Genomic DNA, 20,299 nt, shown 5'->3' with positions numbered 1-20,299 from the left:
TAAACTCAGATGCCCTCTGGGAAAAGCATTTTCTGAAACATTTCTTTGATTTCTCCCTCTGAAAAATATCATTACTCCATTCTTCTGTATCTTAACATTTTTTAAAAATATTTGTTTTTATTTGTCTTAAAACTCTTGCACTGTATCAGTGACCTTTCTGAATTGTAGACCCTATTGGGAAGATCCTGTTGAGACCCTAAGGAAAGTTAGGCCCTTTCAGAAAATGTACATGGGCACAATAGATAGGAACTTTGGGTGAAGTCACGAGTCTCTGTGGAATATGCATTCAAGTCATACTGATTTAAGTTTTTTAAGAATAGCACATATGCGTTCAGTTATCTTCATAAAACATAAAACATAGAACATTTGGTAAGTTTTAGAATGATGCTGCAAGTTCTTTGACTTACAACAAAAATCATCCGGTGTATATGTAAAATACCCATGTTCTGAAGTTTTAAGTGGGAGCTATGAGAATAGATGCTGTCTGTGAAGTGCAACACTATAGCTCTCCGTGTGAATGCTAACCCAGTTCAGACCCTGCCCCCTAAGATTCAGCAGGGGTAATACCTCAAACTTGACTTCGAGAAATAGGAATGCAATGCAGCATTTCTTTGTCTACAGTTACAAACAGTAGGATCCTTTGTATTCCCTCTTCTTACGTCTGATTCTGAGGATACACATATTATCTCTCCAAGTTTAAACTATTGAAAAGCACCTATCACACCACACCAAAAATGTTTCCAGGTGATTTGGGTTATAGCAATTAAAAATTCAGAGTTATTTTTCAAGTTTAATTTTAAGTGAATGCCAAAGAATTAAAGAGCTGTGATGTGGTTGAATATAAAATTGTGTTTGGAATCCAAAGGCCTTCATCACTGAAGGCCTGGCTTCATCATTACTTACTTGTATAATCTGGACAAACAATTCCATCTTTGTCCAGAGTTTGTTCATCTGTGAAATTGAAATACAACCAGAATATTTTTAAAACATGGGACTGCCAGTGCCTGTTTGACAGTATTACAGGATTCAATGTGAAAATCATTTCTGAAAGTACATTTTACAAAGGCAGAGGGATAAGAAAGCACAGTTTGTTGACTGAAACAAAGGGTATGTGAAAAGAAATACTAAGAGACGAAGGTAGAAAAAGTAGGTCAGTAGTCTTATATGTATAAACCTGACTTTAGTTGTTACCAAAAAAATAAAACTGAAAGCAATTCCCCTCAGTGTTACAGTACTTGGACTACCTGAATCTAGAACTTGTAACTTGGCTCCCATCCTGATTCTTAAAGTTTGCCTTTTATTACTGAAAAACCTGAGCTGACCTGAAAGGAAAAGGAGCAGCAGCAAAGTGTTTTCAGTGATTGGAAATACAGCAGGAAGGGAATTGTTGAGGGAGCACATCTTCTGAGACATTTTAAGATAAACTGCTTACTGGGGCAGGGGTGAGGTTGGAAGAACTGATGAAAAGTTTTGTGACTAAGGAAGAAATTTTTATCTGTAAGTCTTTAGATAACGATTTCATTTATAAATGGTGAACTGTTGTTATTCATGGAAATGATTTGAATTGGCACATTTCTTCCCAATCTGAATTATTCTGTCCATTCTATTTCCAAAAATTAAGTGTTAAAATTTTTTCAGGGTCTTACCAAAAACTATTATTAAATTAATATTATGATATGGTTTTATTTTATTCTTTAAGCCCGATAACCTTTCTTTTCCAGTGTAAAGAGAGTGGTGCTTTTACTGTGCTTGTGGACAACTATGTGAAAGAGGAAGAAGGCACTGGGATTGTACACCAAGCTCCTTACTTTGGTGCTGTGAGTACTATAAATCTTGCAAGTGTACTTATGAGAAGGAAATGTCATTGGCCACTAAGTTGTATGTGTGTGTATGTGTATCACAGAAAGATGTTTCTCACTGTTGTTCAGACTATGGAGATACCTCCCCCAAAAGAGAAAAACCTTGCATCTGAAATTCCTTTCCATCCTGAGCTGGTTCTGAAAATGATAGGCTAAATCCTGAGTGTTGCTAGGCATTTTGTCTTTCTAAAAGGCATGCAATGTTTTCATCCATTCATTATTTAAATATTTGCTATACACTTTGTGCTTTACGTGGAGAAGGAAATGCAATCCACTCCAGTATTCTTACGTGGAGAATTTCATGGACAGAGGAGCCTGGTGAGCTACATACAGTCCACGGGATCACAAAGAGTTGGACACGACTGATTGACTGTCCTTTTGTTTTATGATACGCAGCTGGGAGTTTCGACAAGGACACATTGAGTTATACAGTCACCACAGCCATCAAAATGAAGAAAAGTTCCATCACCTGTGCTGTGTTGTTGACTACATACTATATCATCAGAAGAGAGACTTTGATTTCTTTCTTCAGAGCTATGCAGTGTGATTAACTTAAAATTTTTCCCAGGGTCAGTTCAGTTCAGTCGCTTAGTCGTGTCCGATTCTTTGCGACCCCATGAACTGCAGCATGCCTGGCCTCCCTGTCCATCACAATCTCCCGGAGTCTACCCAAATCCATGTCCATTGAGTCAGTGATGCCATCCAACCATCTCATCCTCTGTTGTCCCCTTCTCCCACCTTCAATCTTTCCCAGCATCAGGGTCTTTTCCAATGAGTCAGCTCTCCGCATCAAGTGGCCAAAATACTGGAGTTTCAGTTTCAACATCAGTCCTTCCAGTGAACAACCAGGACTGACCTCTTTTAGGATGGACTGGTTGGATCACCTTTAAGTCCAAGGAACTCTCAAGAGTCTTCTCTAACACCACAGTTCAAAAGCATCAATTCTTCTGCACTCAGCTTTCTTTATAGTCCAACTCTCACGTCCATACATGACCAGTAGAAAAACCATAGCCTTGACTAGACGGATCTTGTTGACAAAGTAATGTCTTTGCTTTTTAATAGGCTGTCTAGGTTGGTCATAACTTTCCTTCCAAGGAGTAAGCATCTTTTAATTTCATGGCTGCAGTCACCATCTGCAGTGTTTTTGGAGCCCCAAAAAATAAAGTCTGACACTGTTTCCACTGTTTTCCCATCAATTTGCCATGAAGTGATGGGACCAGATGCCATGGTCTTGGTTTTCTGAATATTGAGCTTTGAGCCAACTTTTTCACTCTCCTCTTTCACTTGCATCAAGAGGCTTCTTCTTTGCTTTCTGCCATAAGGGTGGTGTCATCTGCATATCTGAGGTTATTGATATTTCTTCCGGAAATCTTGATTCCAGCTTGTGCTTCTTCCAGCCCAGCATTTCTCACGATGTACTCTGCATAGAAGTTAAATAAGCAGGGTGACAATATACTGCCTTGATGTACACCTTTTTCTATTTGGAACCAGTCTGTTGTTCCATGTCCAGTTCTAACTCTCGCTTCCTGACCTGCATACAAGTTTCTCAAGAGGCAGATCAGGTGGTCTGGTATTCCCATCTCCTTCAGAATTTTCCACAGTTTATTGTGATACACACAGACTATTGACTATTGACTATGCTTTGGCATAGTCAATAAAGCAGAAATAGATGTTTTTCTGGAATGCTCTTGCTTTTTTGATGATCCAGCAGATGTTGGCAATTTGATCTCTGGTTCCTCTGCCTTTTTTAAAACCAGCTTGACCATCTGGAAGTTCATGGTTCACGTACTATTGAAGCCTGGTTGGAGAATTTTGAGCACTACTTTACTAGCGTGTGAGATGAGTGCAATTGTGTGGTAGTTTGAGCATTCTTTGGCATTGCCTTTCTTTGGGATTGGAATGAAAACTGACCTTTTCCAGTTCTGTGGGCACTGCTGAGTTTTCCATATTTGCTGGCATGTTGAGTGCAGCACTTTCACAGCATCATCTTTTAGAATTTGAAATAGCTCAACTGGAATTCCATCACCTCCACTAGCTTTGTTCATAGTGATGCTTCCTAAGGCCCACTTGACTTCACATTCCAAGATGTCTGGCTCTAGATAAGTGTGAGTGATCACACCATCATGATTATCTGGGTTGTGAAGATCTTTTTGTACAATTCTTCTGTGTATTCTTGCCACATCTTCTTAATATCTTCTGCTTCTGTTAGGTCCATACCATTTCTGTCCTTTATTGAGCCCATCTTTGCATGAAATGTTCCCTTGGTATCTCTAGTTTTCTTGAAAAAATCTCTAGTCTTTCCCAGGGTAATTTTTCTAAAAATGTAATCCTTTTAATGTAATTTGTGTATGAATAAAACTGAAGAGCATAGGTATGAAGGGCACATATTTAGAACTAAACCACACTTTAACTCACAGCCCTGCCACTAACAGGCCATCTGTAGGTAAGTTACTTAGCCTGTCTTGAGTTCCTTTCCCTCCTGTGTGACACGCGGTGATAGTACCAGCCTATCTGGGTAACTTGCAAGGATTAAATGGATTCATCCGTTTAGAGCATTAGTACAATACCTGACACTTATAAGAGTGTGTGCAGTCACTGCAGGGAGTGTAGACCCCACTGGGGACAAAACAAATTCTTTTCACTTGATCGTTTTGTCAGTGAGAGAGGCAGTGAAGCTTGTTGGTCCCTATTGGTCTTTTTTTTTTTTTTCCCATACTAAACCTTTGCAGGGATTTTTATTATGGAAATGTTCAAACATACACAGATGTTAAGAAAATACAGTAATTTCTTAGGTTCATGTCATCCAGCTGCTTTAATCATTAAAAATAATCATCAACATTTTGGAATTTCCATTTTACCTATCTCATTACGTCTCCCCTTCCCCAACACCATTTTTATTTTGACTGGAGGGTTTTATAGCAAATCTTCACGATTGTATCTTTCATCTGCAAGTACTTCTGTATGCATCTCTGACTTATAACGACTTTGATTTTTAACATAGCCACTGTGCCATTATATCCAATGAAAGGAATAGTTGCTTGATATCATCCAATGCTTGGTCGGTATTCAAATTAGATGGAAAGGAAACACTCCTGATAATACTATTTATTGAGTTTTGGGAACTGATCAAATTTCAGTTATCCATAATAATTTTAGGGTCAACTGGTGTGGTTGTTCCACTGATAATAAATAATAAAGAGGTAACTTCTTGGTGTCTTCTCTGTTCTGAATGCCAGGCAGGTAAATATTATAGAAGATCATATCTTTAAGTTTCAGCCTTTAAACTCGGTAGACATTTTCCAAGAGACTTTCCATGTTGCGACTTTACCAGACAGTGTACTATATAATCTCTCTGCAGAGTCTGTGGACTTCTACGTGACCATGTTGGGTATCATTCTGGCTCTGTTCAGGAATGCTGCTGTCTTAGCTACTTGAATTGTATAGGGTTGTTTGCTCTATACTAAATGATTTAAAATGCTGGGCTTTGGGGCTTGCCCTATCTGTGTTGCTTAGTTTCCTTTTCAGGGTCCTCCTTCATGACCAGGATGTCACTTCCCTTGCTGCTGGCACACTCACATGTCACTTCATACCAGACAGCCTCTCAGCATAACGACAGTTGAACATAGGCCCACGTGGAACCATGCTGGCTTTCCAGCCTATTTTGGAGTCAAACTAGGATGTAGTTTTACTTTTAATCTTAGATAATCCCTTTAATTTTAGATTTCAAGCAACATAGCAAAGAGATAAAGACCTTGGACTCTGGAACCAGGCTGTTTGCTTTTGAATCTGAGCATTGCCGCTTTGCAGCTGGATTAATTCTTTGTGCCTCAGCTACTTTATTCATAAAATGGAGATAGTTGCTAGGTTGTCTGAGGGGAGCATATGGTGAAAACCTAGTACAGCTATCTGCCTTCCTCACAGGATTGTTGTAAAGGTTTAAATAAGCTAATGTAAATGTGGTCAAGTGTTCAGAGCACTGTCTGATACAGCGCTTTATAACTGTTTGCCCAGATTATTGTTAACATTGCTCAAAGTATACTCCTGAAGCATCATGGTGTACCCAGGCTGCTTGGGGCCTGTGTTATTTTGTAAAGTGAATAGTTTGGGTCAGGGAGTTGTTTTAATTAGTTAATTATATATGCTGAGCCTTGCAGTTTTCAGGATCTTACTGGCCCAATGAAGTATTGAACCTGGGCCCTCGCAGTGAAAGCACCAAGGTCTAACCACTGAACTGCTGGGGAATTCCCATAAAGTGGATAATTTGGATTTAGATAAGTGTTACCATACTTTCAGGTGCTCCCTGACAGGATGCAAATCCAGAAGCACATCAAGCATTGTCCAGTACTAAACATACCTTATACTTGTATGTTCTTCGGCTTTGTGTATACATGTATGTGTGTATATATGCTGCTTTTATAATTGAAATTTGATTTTGTTCTAATATATTCACATGTGTCGTCTTCTCACTTAGTAGATATTCTGCTCTATTAGGGGTTTGTGAGGTAATGGCTGGGAAGACTGATCTAGCTCCCTACCCTACTGTTCAGTTCAGTTCAATCACTCAGTCATGTCTGACTCTTTGCGACCCCATGGACTGCAACATACCAGGCCTCCCTGTCCATCACCAACTACCAGAGTTTACCCAAACACATGTCCATTTAGTGCCATCTAACCATCTTACTCTGTTGTCCCCTTCTCCTCCCACCTTCAGTCTTTCCCAGCATCAGGCTCTCTTCAGATGAGTCAGTTCTTTACATCAGGTGGCCAAAGTATTGGAGTTTCAGCTTCAACATCAGTCCTTCCAATGAATATTCAGGACTGATTTCCTTTAGGATACACTTAGTTGGATCTCCTTGCAGTCCAAGGGACTCTCAAGAATCTTCTCCAACACAACAGTTCAAAAGCATCAAGTCTTTGGTGCTCAGCTTTCTTTATGGTCCAATTCTCACATCCATACATGACTACTTTTCTTCCAAGGAGCAAGCATCTTTTAATTTCATGGCTGCAGTCACCATCTGCAGTGATTTTGGAGCCCCAAAACAGTCAGCCACTGTTTCCACTGTTTTCCCATCTATTTCCCATGAAGTGATGGGACCAGATGCCACAGTCTTAGTTTTCTGAATATTGAGCTTTGAGCCAACTTTTTCACTCTTCTCTTTCACTTGCATCAGGAGGCTTCTTCTTTGCTTTCTGCCATAAGGGTGGTGTCATCTGCGTATCTGAGGTTATTGATATTTCTCCTGGCAATCTTGTTTCCAGTTTTTGCTTCACCCAGCCCAGAGTTTCTCATGATGTACTCTGCATATAAGTTAAATAAGCAGAGTGACAATACACAGCCTTGACGTACTCCTTTTCCTATTTGGAACCAGTCTGTTGTTCCATGTCCAGTTCTAACTGTTGCTTCCTGACCTGCATACAGATTTCTCAAGAGGCATGTCAGGTGGTCTGGTATTCCCATTTCTTGAAGAATTTTCCACAGTTTGTTGTTTTCCAGCAGTCAAAGGCTTCCGCGTAGTTAATAAAGCAGAAATAGATGTTTTTCTGGAACTCTCTTGCTTTTTCGATAATCCAACAGATGTTGGCAATTTGATCTCTGGTTCCTCTGCCTTTTCTAATCCAGCTTGAACGTGTAGAAGTTCATGGTTCACATACTATTGAAGCCTGGCTTGGAGAATTTTGAGCATTACTTTGCTAGCATGTGAGATAAGTGCAAATTGTGTGGTAGTTAGAGCATTCTTTGGCATCATCTTTCTTAGGGATTGGAATAAAAACTGACCTTTTCTAGTCCTGTGGCCACTGCTGAGTTTTCCAAATTTGCTGACATATTGAGTGCAGCACTTTCACAGCATCATCTTTTAGGATTTGAAATAGCTCAAGTGGAATTCCATTACCTCCACTAGCTTTGTTCATAATGATGGTTCTTTTTTTTTTTTTTTTTTTATAATGATGGTTCTTAAGGCCCACTTGACTTTGCATTCCAGGTTGTCTGGCTCTAGGTGAGTGATCACACCATAGTGATTATCTGGGTCATGAAGATCTTGTTTGTTCTTGCCACCTTTTCTTAATATCTTCTGCTTTTGTTAGGTCCATACCATTTCTGTCCTTTATTCAGCCCGTCTTTGCATGAAATGTTCTCTTGGTATCTCTAATTTTTTTGAAGAGATCTGTAGACTTGCCCATTCTATTGTTTTCGTCTATTTCTTTGCACTGATCACTGAGGAAGGCCTTCTTACCTCTCCTTGCTATTCATTGGAATCTGCATTCAAATGGGTATATCTTTCCTTTTCTCCTTTGCTTTTTGCTTCTCTTCTTTTCTCAGCTATTTGTAAGCCCTCCTCAGACAGCCGTTTTGCCTTTTTGCATTTCTTTTTTCTGGGGATGGTCTTGATCCCTGTCTCCTGTATAGTGTCACAAACCTCTGTCCATAGTTCTTCAGGCACTCTGTCTACCAGATCTAAAACACTGCTGTAGGGCTCTGGATTCTCTGAATGATCCTTGAGTTAACTTCAATTGAGAGAATAACAAAAGTTGGTTACAATTATAGGTCAGGATACTGAAAAATTCTATAAATCTGTTGCCTGGCATGCTTTTCTCCTGCCATATCCACACGTAACTACTTTGTACTTCCCTTCCTCCTTTCTCCTTTGCCCTAGGACGATTATCGGGTCTGTATGGATTTCAACATCATTCAGAAAGACTCTCTCCCTATTTGCCCTGTGGATGCCTCAGGCTGTTTTACAGCTGAAGTGACAGATTTTGCAGGACAGTATGTGAAGGTTTGTATCTATGTGACTTAGAAAGGTGTCAGTTTCATCCTACTTCTTTCATTAATTAGTTTTTACTAAATAGCTTTCATATCTGGGATATTTTTTTCCCCCAGGAAGTTGGTTTTGTTTTGTTTCAGCATATAAAATCAGATTAGCTGCTTTCCAAGGTCTAATATTTTCAGAGGATGCATGCTGTAATTTCAAGGGTAGGAATCAGAAAAAATGAACTCTGGTTTGTGACTCAGGAAGCAGCTTTGTGACCTTGTGTAGTCACTGCTAATTGAAAATTTCATTTCTTAAATGATCTGGAACATACTTTAAAAGTACTTAATGTTATACAATAGCTGAGATATAGACCAAGTATTTTTGTAATACTTTTGTTATTTATGTGTTTTAGTCACAGTAAAGGAAACAAAATAACAGATTTTAGTAATATACTTAATTATATTATATTAGTAATTATTGTGGGATTTTTTAATGGCTAGATTTTAATTTTTTAAAAATAGGATGCTGACAAAAATATCATCAAGACTCTAAAGGAACAAGGTCGACTTCTTGTTGCCAGCACCTTCACCCATAGCTACCCTTTTTGTTGGAGGTGAGATGAAATACAGCTAGAGCTTCAGACTTGTGAATATACTTGTTATGTAAAACCATTTCATCATTCCGTGGTTCCCATCTCATTTGTATCCTTTCAAGTTAGTGTGTGGAAACTTCATTTTTGTTTTAATGAGAATTTTATGAATTCACCTATATAGTTATTCTATCTTTAGATGTTAGAAAAATAGATCTGTACCAATATCTTTTGTGTTAAGATCACATTTCTCTGGGATGAGATATATGTCTACAATTTTCTAATGGAATTTAGTGAGGAATATCATGTGATGTAAGACATCATAGTATGAAGATGTGGGTTAAAATGGAATGTTCAGTGGCATCATGTTTCATTCCTGTTTCCTCTTTGCTGAGGTTGACATCAGTTCTTAGACAGCTGTCACACAAGCAGAACTACAGTTTTGTTAACTGTCATTTTCCGCCTGTCGTGGAGGGAGATGACATAGACACTAGTATTTGCAGTAGAAGACCTAATACATGATGGTGATGTGAGTAAGAAACTAAAGGTCAGTCTTACCCTGGGTCCCTGCATACCTCAGTCTGACCAGCCACATTCTGCATTTTTGCTTTCCCAGGTCAGACACTCCACTCATTTACAAAGCAGTGCCTAGCTGGTTCGTTAGGGTGGAGCACATGGTGGATCAGCTGCTGAGGAACAATGACCTGTGTTACTGGTGAGCAGTTAAATGTGTATCTTCATAATGTCCTTTGTCAGTAGTTAATATTGGTTTACACTTCCTCCAAATTATAATTGTTTTAAAAGCCGTCTTTAATTGTATAGTAATAGCTGTGTGTTATTTTGTTTATTCAGGAACACAAAATAAATAATTTTGTATAACAGAAGCAGAATCCCTCTCGTGATAGACATATAGGGGATATGTCTTACCTCATGATAAGACATACAGGGGAATATTTTTCTTAACCCAGTGAAAATGAGAAGTTGCCATTCATTTGATCTGAATGACTTTGGAAAACTGTCAGAGTCCCCTAGCTTTAAGTGATAGTCATTTTCAGGATAAAAATTTATCTTTGGAGGTACTACAGAAGCCATTTAATACTTTATTTTTGACACTTATTGAGTTCCTAAAATACGGTGATACCTTGTGTACTGTGGGTTCATAGATAAATACTGCAAGGATAGAATCCTTGTTCTTTTCGGCTAATATCTAAATTGCAGAGAGGTGTTACAGTAGTTCTTCCCTTTTGCCATGGTGGGTGTGTTCCAAGACCCCCCCAGTGGATGTCTGAAAACGCAGATAGTATTGAATCCTAAATGTATTTCTCTGGTAGCTCAGTGGTAAAGAATCCGCCTGCAGTGCAAGAGACACAAGTTTGATCCCTGGGTCAGGAAGATCCCCTGGAGAAGGAAGTGCAACCCAGTCCAGTATTCTTGCCTAGAGAATCCATTGACAGAGGAGCCTGGTGGGCTACCGGTCATGAGTTGGACACAACTTAGTGACAAAACAACAACTGAACCCTGTACCTTATGTACGGCGCTTTTCCTGTACATATTTACACACCTGTGATGAAGTTTAATTTATAAGCTAGGCACAATAAGAGTACCCAAATTGCTAGCATCACTGCTTTTGTACTTTGGGACCATTATTAAGTAAAAATAAGGGTTATCTGAACACAGGCACTGAAGTAGTCAACAGTTGACCTGGTAACTGACTTGGTAACTGCTAGGCAACAGTCCGTGGGGTCACAAAGAGTCGTACGTGTCTGGGTGACGAAGCAGGTACACTGTAGGTGCAAAAATGATCTAAGTCTAAATCTTTGTATTCCAGAAGAACATTTTTTTATGGAGAGTTTTGAGGGTAATCACTAGTTTTTACTTTTCCAAGAAGTTCTTGGGGGAAGTAAGAAATAGTGCATTTGACTTTGGAAGAATGGAGAGAATCTCTGGGCAGTAAGAGGAAATTGTATATTTCTTAGTAAGTTGACCCTGATTTCTCAAGAGAAAGTAGTTTTTTTCATTTGTATACCTTTTCGTTTCCTAGTGGAGTGCTCAGTATGGATAATTAGTGTGGCTGCCTTATTGGGAATTGTGGGGAGAGGGTACAGGCCTATAAATTGACCTAGGATGTTAATTGCAGTGCCTGAGCGTACAGGATATTTTGGAGCTGAAGGGTGCCCTAACTCAGGCTTGAAGTTTGGCAAGATTTTCTGCAAAGTTGAACCTTAAAGAATAAGGAGTCATTTACCAGTCAGAAGCTGTAGGAACCTTGGGGAAGGAGGGTGGCAAGTTGAAGGTTATCAAAGTGGAGGGATGGCACAGGCAAAGGCAGTGAGGTAAGCAGCTACGTTCTAAGTACTCGCCTTATTCCTGGACCCTGAAGTGCAGTGGCAGGGGGACTGCAGGTGAGCCTGGAGAGGCAGCTACCCACCGACTACAAACAGCCCCACTCGTTCGCACTCTTACTTTATAGGTGATTAAGAGCCCTTACCTAGTGACTTTTAGTAAAAGCACTATTGTGTGGTTGACCGGAAGACTAGGTCTGAGTAGGATCAGGGTGATTAGTTAAAGAATTGCAGCAGTCCTGCAGTTGGAGAGCAGGCCTGGGAAGCTTTTGTGCTGTGGAGTTTCATATTACAGAGCATCTTCCCTGGGATGAATTCACAGCAGAAACAACCACTGTAGGTTTTTTGGTACTGTCCTTGTAGAAAACATTCTCCTAGAAGTGAGTGCACAGATTCCAGAGTGTTAGTTTCACAAAGGATTATACAAAGGCTTATGCAGATATAATTTTATAAGTTTACTTACTAATGTTTTGATGTGATTATCTGATATGTTTATTGCAGGGTCCCAGAGTTTGTGCGAGAAAAGCGATTTGGAAATTGGCTGAAAGATGCACGTGACTGGGCAATTTCCAGAAACAGATACTGGGGCACTCCTATCCCACTGTGGGTCAGCGGTGACTTCGAGGAGGTGAGGCAGGGCAGGAGGGCAGTATATCCTCGTGTTGATTTTTGCAGAAGCACCTCGTTCATGTATCTCAGTATGGGGTAAAAGAATATGGTTTCTTTATTATTTCGTTCCTTTATTTCATCAGGTTTTTTTTCTCTTTATTCCTTCCTAATATCATGACATAAATAAGAATATGTTTTAAATTTATTTTAAATTATATTTTCTTTAATTAAATATAGTTTTAAATTTCCCTTTGCGTAAAAGTGAAGAATGCAAGTTGTATTTGTCTCTGGGAAATCCTCACATTGTTTATCTTGTGTTACTTAGATTCTTTTTTTCCTCTGAGTTTTTAATGAACAGAAAAGACTCCACACCCTGCACTAAGTGGCAGTATATTGAAACAACCTTTTAGTGATAAAAAGGACAACTTAAAATTACCAAAGGATTATAGACCTTTAATCTATAAAGTCAAATGTGTGTGTGTGTGTAAATAAATAATAACAGACATATAGATGTATTTCCTGTGCTGAATGCTAAGAGCATTAGAACGGTTATGAAGAGCAGCAGCCCAGGGACCTCAGTAAATCTCTGATAGGGACCTGAAAGGCAAGAGTGAATTAACTAAATCAGACGACTTTTCAGAACTGAGCAGGAGGGGCAGAGAAAGAAGGCTGTGTATGTTTGTTAGATAGCAGATGTCCTCTGGATGTGAACTACAGCAGCTCCTACTAGTGTAAGTCAGGAACTTGGCTCCTGTTTGATGACTCCCCATTATGAATAGCCCCGACCAAGTCCCTTTCCCAGCCTCCTTACATGAACATAATCCTGGTATCTTTCAATCTGATTATTTGGTCCAGTTCATACACAATAAATTAGTTCCAGCTTTAATTTGAGAAGATTTAGGATTAAAAAGCCAAATTCAGGTGCCAGGAATAAACTAAGATGCCTTAGAGCAATAGTCTAGGCATTTCACTTATGCTTATTACTTTTAGCAGAGATTTGGACATAGTAAATCCTCAAGAAATAGTAGTTGAGATGATGGCTGTGAAATTCTCTCTCTGTCGGGAATTTCTGTGATACAGGGATAGGTAGCAGAGAAGTGAAGTCTGCTCACCTATTCAGACAGTTTCCCACAGTCTTTCATGTGGAGCCACATTGATGATAACTGTTGTGAAGATGAAAGGTTTCTAAATCTAAAAATAAATGTTACATAAATTAACTGCATGTGATCTTTGACTCTGAGGCCTTTTATCTTTGACAGGTAGTATGTATTGGGTCAATAGCAGAACTGGAAGAACTATCAGGAACAAAGATCTCAGATCTCCACAGAGAGAGGTCAGTTTCTGCCGGTTTGATTCACTTCTGTTCTGTCATTCAGAGAGTATGGGGCTAGGTCCTAGCCTGTTAAGACATGGTCTCTGTTGCATGTCATAGAGCTCCATGAAGAGATCAAACACTAGTTTGCTAAATTACTTTGCTGTTGATGATTCATGTCATCTTGAGGAAAGGTGGCATCTGTCCTTGAGTTAGATGTCAGGAGACTCTGACATATAACCTTCCAGACTGAGCACTGATGACACTTTGTGAAAGCCTGTGATAATTGCCAGTATTTCTGTTTGCATGTAAAAGAGCTGTGAGAGCATTGTTTCCTTTTGGCAATTAAACTGTATGTTCTGTTTTGCTTAAAGTTAATTGAAGCAGCTATTTCTTCATTTGCTTCTTTGTTTACTAGCATTGACCATCTGACCATTCCTTCACGCTGTGGAAAGGGATTGTTGCATCGTGTCTCTGAAGTGTTTGACTGTTGGTTCGAGAGTGGCAGCATGCCATATGCTCAAATTCATTATCCATTTGAAAACAAGAGGGAGTTTGAGGATGCATTTCCTGCAGACTTCATTGCTGAAGGCATTGACCAAACCAGAGGATGGTATGTTCCTTGTTCTTAAAAGTGATTTATTGATTTGATTTAACTTAGCAGGTATTTTACTTTTAATCAGCTAGGTGCTGGGGAGATTGTGTCAGACAAGATAGGCTCTGCTCCTGCCCTCTGTGCCTTACCACCACATACCAAAAAAGTGTCTTTTGAGAAGGTATCTCTTACTACATTACTGCGGTAGTTTTAGAGTTTGAATTATTTCTTTGACATTTTTGAATACAGAGATTTATTATATTGGAAGTTTAAGTGATACAGAACAATATATGTCCCTCTTAGTTGGTTTACTTCAAATCATTTACTCAAATATTTAGTGGGTATTTACATACAAGATATTGGGGAGGTTGCTACAAAATTGAGGAATAGTTGAAAATGTACTCAGGTGTTAAGGCTAGCCTCATAACTTTGTGAAAAATCCAGATTTAAAATCTAAAAAAAAAAAAAAACAAAGCCCATGATGGGAGTAAGAGTTTGCTTGCACAACTGAAGGACCCACATGCCGCAAGGAAGATCAAAGATCCCATGTGCTACAATTAAGACCAAATAAATACCCCTTCCTCTGAGGGCAGGTCAGGAGGACCCTGGTTTTATCTGGTGCCTTACTGAAAGTGGTGCCCTCATCCTTTTAATTAGGAAAAGATGAATTACTGGGCCACAATGCTGATTAGTTACATGTATGTCTTTGGGGGTCCTTCCAACCATTTTGAGCCATTCCATTCCAGCAGTGAGATTTATCTGAGTCTTTGACACGAGGACTGAGGCCTGGCTGGACTGTCCACCCACCCTGCTGTATTGCTGGTGACGAGATTGTCCTCTTTGGGGCTATCAGTCTGTCTCCTGTGGAGAGCCTGGGATTTGACCTCATAGATCATTTTGACTTACACGTTTTGAACTTTAGCCATAATCTAAAGACTGCAAGCTGGCTGTGATTCGGTATAACCTGGACCAGTCCTGTTTGCCCCATGACATCAGGTGGGAACTGAATGTTGTGACCACTAACGGTAATATCAGTCGTCCCATCATTTCCTCCCACGGGTAGGTGCAGGCTTGAGGCATGCTAGGTCCCTTCCTCCTTGGGCTGAGGGCTCCTTCCTTTTGGTGCTCTGTCCCATCCACCTCCCTCCAACTGCTGCCTCAGGTCAGCTGTGCTCTGCTGGGGAGCAAAGGGAAAGGGGAGGAGGGAGAAGCAAGCCGCGTGTGAGCCTCAGGAGCTTCCCCCTCCCCACTCCTTATCCCCCTGCTTGAGCCACAGGCATTAATTGGAAGCTGAGAGGAGTTACAGCTGTTGGCATGAAATCTCCTTCACCCTAACCTGGGGAGGTGAGGACCAGCAGATAATTGCATCCTTCCTTGAGCTGTTGCTGAACGCTGACACTCTAAAGCCAGCTCAGATTCTATAAAAATAAAGTAAAAAAGAAACAAAAAACAATGTTTTTGGACTGACCCACGTTCTTATTATACTTTCATTTGTAATGTTTCTGAAGGAGTATTTAAGGAATGCTGGGTCATTTTCTGTCTTTACTACTAGTAGTCTTCACAAACTGTTGGAATTCCAGCCTTAATGTTCTGGAATGTACTATTTTTAGCTTTCAATCCATTTTTCTATAGAAACAGCTTTTCTTAAAGAGAAAGCCAGATGACTGACCAATAAGTTGTTTGAGGAATTTCCAGATCTGGCAACTGTTAAAAGCTGTCATGTGGGTCCACATGTGCACACTGCCTCCTTCCCCTTCTGTCAGGCATGGTCTGCCTCTCCTGAGAACTATGGTCCTATTGACCTGCCCTCAGAGGAAGGGGTATCTGATCATTTATTCAAGGGATCTGGTCTCCCATCCCCATCATTTGTGTCTGGTGATGTTCTTTGACTGCAAAATCCGGTCCTAGATGACACTGGGACAGCTTACATGGGTGTGATGTGGTTCTTTAAGGAAACAATCTAGCTAGCAAATAAATGGCATGCATGATATCTGATATAATAAAAACATTTTCTATGTTCCCACAGTCTACCTTTTGACTTTTGAATGAGAGTGCTTTTTGCGTCTTTTGTCATCAGGCTGTCCCCTATGACCTTGTGCTAAAGGCAACATACATCTCTGGATTTTCAGCCTGGCATTTCTGGGAGGTCCTGAGAGAACACCCAGCGTTGCCCACCTCTGCCTTGTGGCTGTCCAACTAGCTCCCCAAGGAAGGTGATAGTACTGTCCCCAGCAGAGAGTCAGTACCTCACTCCAGAGTTTTATTTGCTTTAAATAAAGTACATTTTATTCCTAGTGAAAAGCTCTAGTATGATTGGTCTACAGTGGGTCCTGTCCTTAATTTTTTTACTGCTCCCTAGATGATCCTGATATATCACCAGGCTTAAGAACCATTGCTTTAAGTGCTTATCAAGAAATGTAACTTACCTAAAATAGAAATTCAGTGCAATAAGTAAACACAGTTTTCTTTCCTATGCTTGAATTCTATTTCTTATTTTATTGAACTGTTTCTTTGTGTGTTTTTTTCCCCCCCAGGTTTTACACCTTGCTGGTGCTAGCCACATCTCTCTTTGGACGGCCACCATTCAAAAATGTGATTGTGAATGGACTTGTCCTGGCAAGGCAGGTGCACTCCCTTGTATAATGATGAGTTCCAGTTCCTCTCTGTTCTTAGAGCGTTTTCTGGTTGGATCTAACCGTTCTTTGTGAATAGAGGAATTTAGAAATGCACCAGTTCTGTTCCTGTTCTTTCCTTCCTTCTACTTTTATACTTCTTTCTGTTTTCTGTTTTCATCCAACTTCTGTCCTTCTCCACCTGTAGCATTCTATCTCTACATATCCCTCTATCTTATGAGAAGGACTTCATTAAGAACTAAGCCTAATGGAGGCGGACCAAAGGGGGGACATGTGTCCCATTATACTACTAATGATAAAATAGCATTTGTCATTTAGAATTTTATAAAGTACTTTTGCTTATAGCTCTTATTTAATCTGTGAACTGGTCCTTTAATGTACTTTTAGTTGTCCTCTTTGTAATATATGAAGAACCTGTTCGTTCCAGAGGCTTATAATAGAGAACTCTTATTTTTTCCTTTGCTTCCGTTGCCTCTAGTCATTAAAAGTAAAAACAAAAATAAGAAAATTAATTATTATACATAGATATCTTGCTTCATGTGCCCTTCAAAGTGAGGGATGACACCTAGCACTGTCCCAGGCCCTGTTTTGAGCATTTATACATCTTTACTCATTACTCCCAGAGCCATTTGAAATGGGTCCTTTAATTGTCCGGTTCAACATCTGAGGCATTTGAGGTGCAGAAGAAGTAAGGTTACACTGCAACAGAGTGATAAATTCTAGTTCTGTACCTACGTAGTCTGGCTCTACAGTCTGTGCTTAAAAAAAAAAAAAAAGGAAATCTTATTGAATTATAGTTGCGAAAATTAATAGAGACTGCTTATGTGCTTTGCCTGGTTTCCCCAGTGGTCATGTTTCTTGAAACCATAGCATATCGTCAAGATCAGGCTGTTGATTCAGTTCACCAATCTTAATCAGATTTCCCCAGTTACACTCATTTGCTATTGCATGCAATATTTCATGCATAGGTTCCTCTATCCTCCCGCACAGTCAAAATACTGGGCCTGTTTCAGCATCACAGGATGTCTCTATTGCCCTTTTATAACCATACCTTCTCTACCCCTTCATACCCCACCAAGTTCAGCTTCAGCCCTAATCTCCAACACCTGGCAACCATTAATCTATTCCCCATCTCTCTAATTTTGTCATTTCAAGCATGATGCATAAATGGATTTGTATCCAGTTCTGTGCTTGACTTTTTTTTGTTCAGTGTAATTCCTGGAGATCCCTTGGGTGGTTGTATGTATCCATAGTTCCTTCTCGTTGTTGAGCAGTGTTCCATGATGACCAGCAGTTTGATCTTTCACCTGCTGAAAGACATTGGGGTTGTTTCTAGTGTTTGCCAACTATGAGTAAAACTGTGAACTTTTCTTCATAGATTTTGTGTAAATCGAAGTTTTCATTTCTCTGGGATAAATACAAAAGCTGTGTTTTTGAATTGTTATACTCTTACATCTTCCTGCTGCCATTTATTCTGAAACTTCTCCATTTACTCACTACAGTAGTCTGAAAGAAGCTTACACAGATTTTAACAAAACAACCTTATTGTTGTGCCTTAATAGTAGCTTGGGTCCCCTTTGCAGTTATGTATTCCAAATTATAGATAATCTGTAGCCATATATAAACTGTGATGTTGACTTATTTAATTGATGTCTCCCTTTTGTTTTTCAAGTGATGGTCAAAAAATGAGCAAACGCAAAAAGAATTATCCAGACCCACTTTCAGTAATTGATAAATATGGTGCTGATGCCCTCAGGTACGGACCAGTGCTCTGCCTTGTGTGTATTTGTCGTCTCTTATGTAAGCATCTTACATTCAGTGATACAGTCATGGTTTTGGTGATGCTGATCATTCTATTAATTTGGTTTATAATTAGCTCTTTTTTAAAAATGCACGTCTATTACATGGAATTGTATTGATATGTTATTGACTTTAAATCCAAAGATCATTTTCTAAATTGTAAAGATGTTTCTAAATCTAGAGGTCTTTTGGAAGATGAGTCTCTGTGTTAGATTTTATTGAGTAGCACAGGTACTTCCAAGTTAGTTGCTGGTGCCTCTGACTTACTCCTATAGATTCCCTGTCTTGGTATTAAAATTCTTATATCATTTATTTCTATTTTGCACTTACTCCTCAGACAACCATATGAGGTACATTTATGCTAGAGCAAATAAAAATTAATACTGAAAATTTTTTAGAGAAAGATACTGCTTGAAATAGAGTCATAAACTTTCAGTGCCCAGGTTAAAAGGAACCACGGAGATCTTGTTCTGCATCCTCCTGTTACTAACAGGAGACCCACACCCAGGGCCTTTGGGCAAGCATATTCGCGGTTCCCATGTTGCCCAGGAGCAGTTTATTCAGTGCCCTGCAACCCCAGTTATCTGTTAGACTCAACCTTGGCATAGCTGACTACTTGGCCTGATTATTCTTTGTATTGAAGGCTGTCCTGCAGAATGTTTAACACTGTCCCTGGCCTCTGCCCTCTGAGTCCCTCTGTGTTGGCAAAATGCTTGTGTGGCTGTCCCTTGTGAATCCCTGATGCCTAAACACACAGTCCTGGGAGGAGGGCCTGGCTACTTCTTCTTGGTGCTGCCACGCCTCCTGGGGCCTGTGCCAAACCAGCCAGGACATGATTCTAGGTTAGTCCAGCGCCATATTCTGGTGTGGCACTCTTGGTCTCCCCTTTAGAATTTTCTAGGTCTCTTACAGAAAGTGAGAACTTTGTCAGTTTTAAGCGGACTGTTTGAAAAGTATTTATAATGTCCCCATTTTGCAGAAAAAGTGCTGATATGGGTATTACCCTGTCAACATGTCAGTAATATTTGGTTTACTGTCTTCATTCCATTTCCATGTAATTTTTTCTTCTTCCAGATTATATCTGATTAACTCCCCTGTGGTGAGAGCAGAAAACCTTCGCTTTAAGGAAGAGGGTGTCCGAGATGTCCTGAAGGATGTACTGCTCCCTTGGTACAATGCCTATCGCTTCTTCATCCAGAACGTCCTAAGGCTACAGAAGGTATGGGTTGCCATGCTACGGAGTGGGGTCTGCCCCACTGAGCTGGGTTTGTAAAAGATAGGGGTGAGCTGTGAGGTGGAGTTCCATGAGAGATTCGGCTGCGCAGGCCCCATGGGTGGGGGCTCGGAGCCGTTGGAAAGGCCATAGATGAAGGTGCAACAGTTGTCTGGGGACTGTGCTGAGCCAAGGAGAACAGGACTGGAGCTTTGCCATTTGGGCAGATGCTCACCTCTGCAAGACACAGATGCTTCACCTGTTTAAGAAGAGTTGCTTTGGATATTCATTTAGCCAGCCAAATTCATGATGAGCAAGCAAGTAAAGAGTCAGCTACTGTCAGAGTGAGTGCCTCGTAAAGGCTGCTGCCTATGAGTGGTCAAGAAGGGCCACTTCATGAGGGCATTTGGGCTGAGACTCCAAGAAAAATTCTCATTGAGTTGCTGGGATGAAAAACAGTGGTTGTGATATACGTGAAGGTGTCTCAGAGCAGTGACCTGCTGACTTGGGAAGCATCCTCTGAGAAGGCCCCATATGTTTTGCTGCCTCTGGTTCATCTTGTCTGCTAATGAACCCCCCGTACCAGGAAGAACAG

The 20,299-nt window shown here is 40.1% G+C and overlaps 1 protein-coding gene across 3 annotated transcripts in view; it reads left to right on the top strand.

The window, feature by feature from the left end:
- The window catches only part of IARS (isoleucyl-tRNA synthetase), an 83,410-nt gene that overhangs the window by 29,499 nt on the left and 33,612 nt on the right, over positions 1-20,299 (top strand). For all 3 annotated transcript variants that reach the window (XM_027550294.1, XM_027550296.1, XM_027550295.1), the window contains 10 exons: positions 1,722-1,817; positions 8,513-8,635; positions 9,133-9,224; positions 9,817-9,915; positions 12,044-12,170; positions 13,411-13,484; positions 13,882-14,076; positions 16,593-16,679; positions 18,364-18,447; positions 19,566-19,710. In XM_027550294.1, the coding sequence (XP_027406095.1) occupies positions 1,722-1,817; positions 8,513-8,635; positions 9,133-9,224; positions 9,817-9,915; positions 12,044-12,170; positions 13,411-13,484; positions 13,882-14,076; positions 16,593-16,679; positions 18,364-18,447; positions 19,566-19,710 (1,122 nt within the window). The remainder of the gene's footprint in view (positions 1-1,721; positions 1,818-8,512; positions 8,636-9,132; positions 9,225-9,816; positions 9,916-12,043; positions 12,171-13,410; positions 13,485-13,881; positions 14,077-16,592; positions 16,680-18,363; positions 18,448-19,565; positions 19,711-20,299) is intronic.

This window comes from Bos indicus x Bos taurus, chromosome 8 (genome assembly GCF_003369695.1).
Source record: "Bos indicus x Bos taurus breed Angus x Brahman F1 hybrid chromosome 8, Bos_hybrid_MaternalHap_v2.0, whole genome shotgun sequence".
Lineage (NCBI taxonomy): Eukaryota > Metazoa > Chordata > Mammalia > Artiodactyla > Bovidae > Bos > Bos indicus x Bos taurus.
The sequence above is the reverse complement of the archived record's forward strand: the minus strand, read 5'-3'. Positions and strand labels throughout refer to the sequence as shown.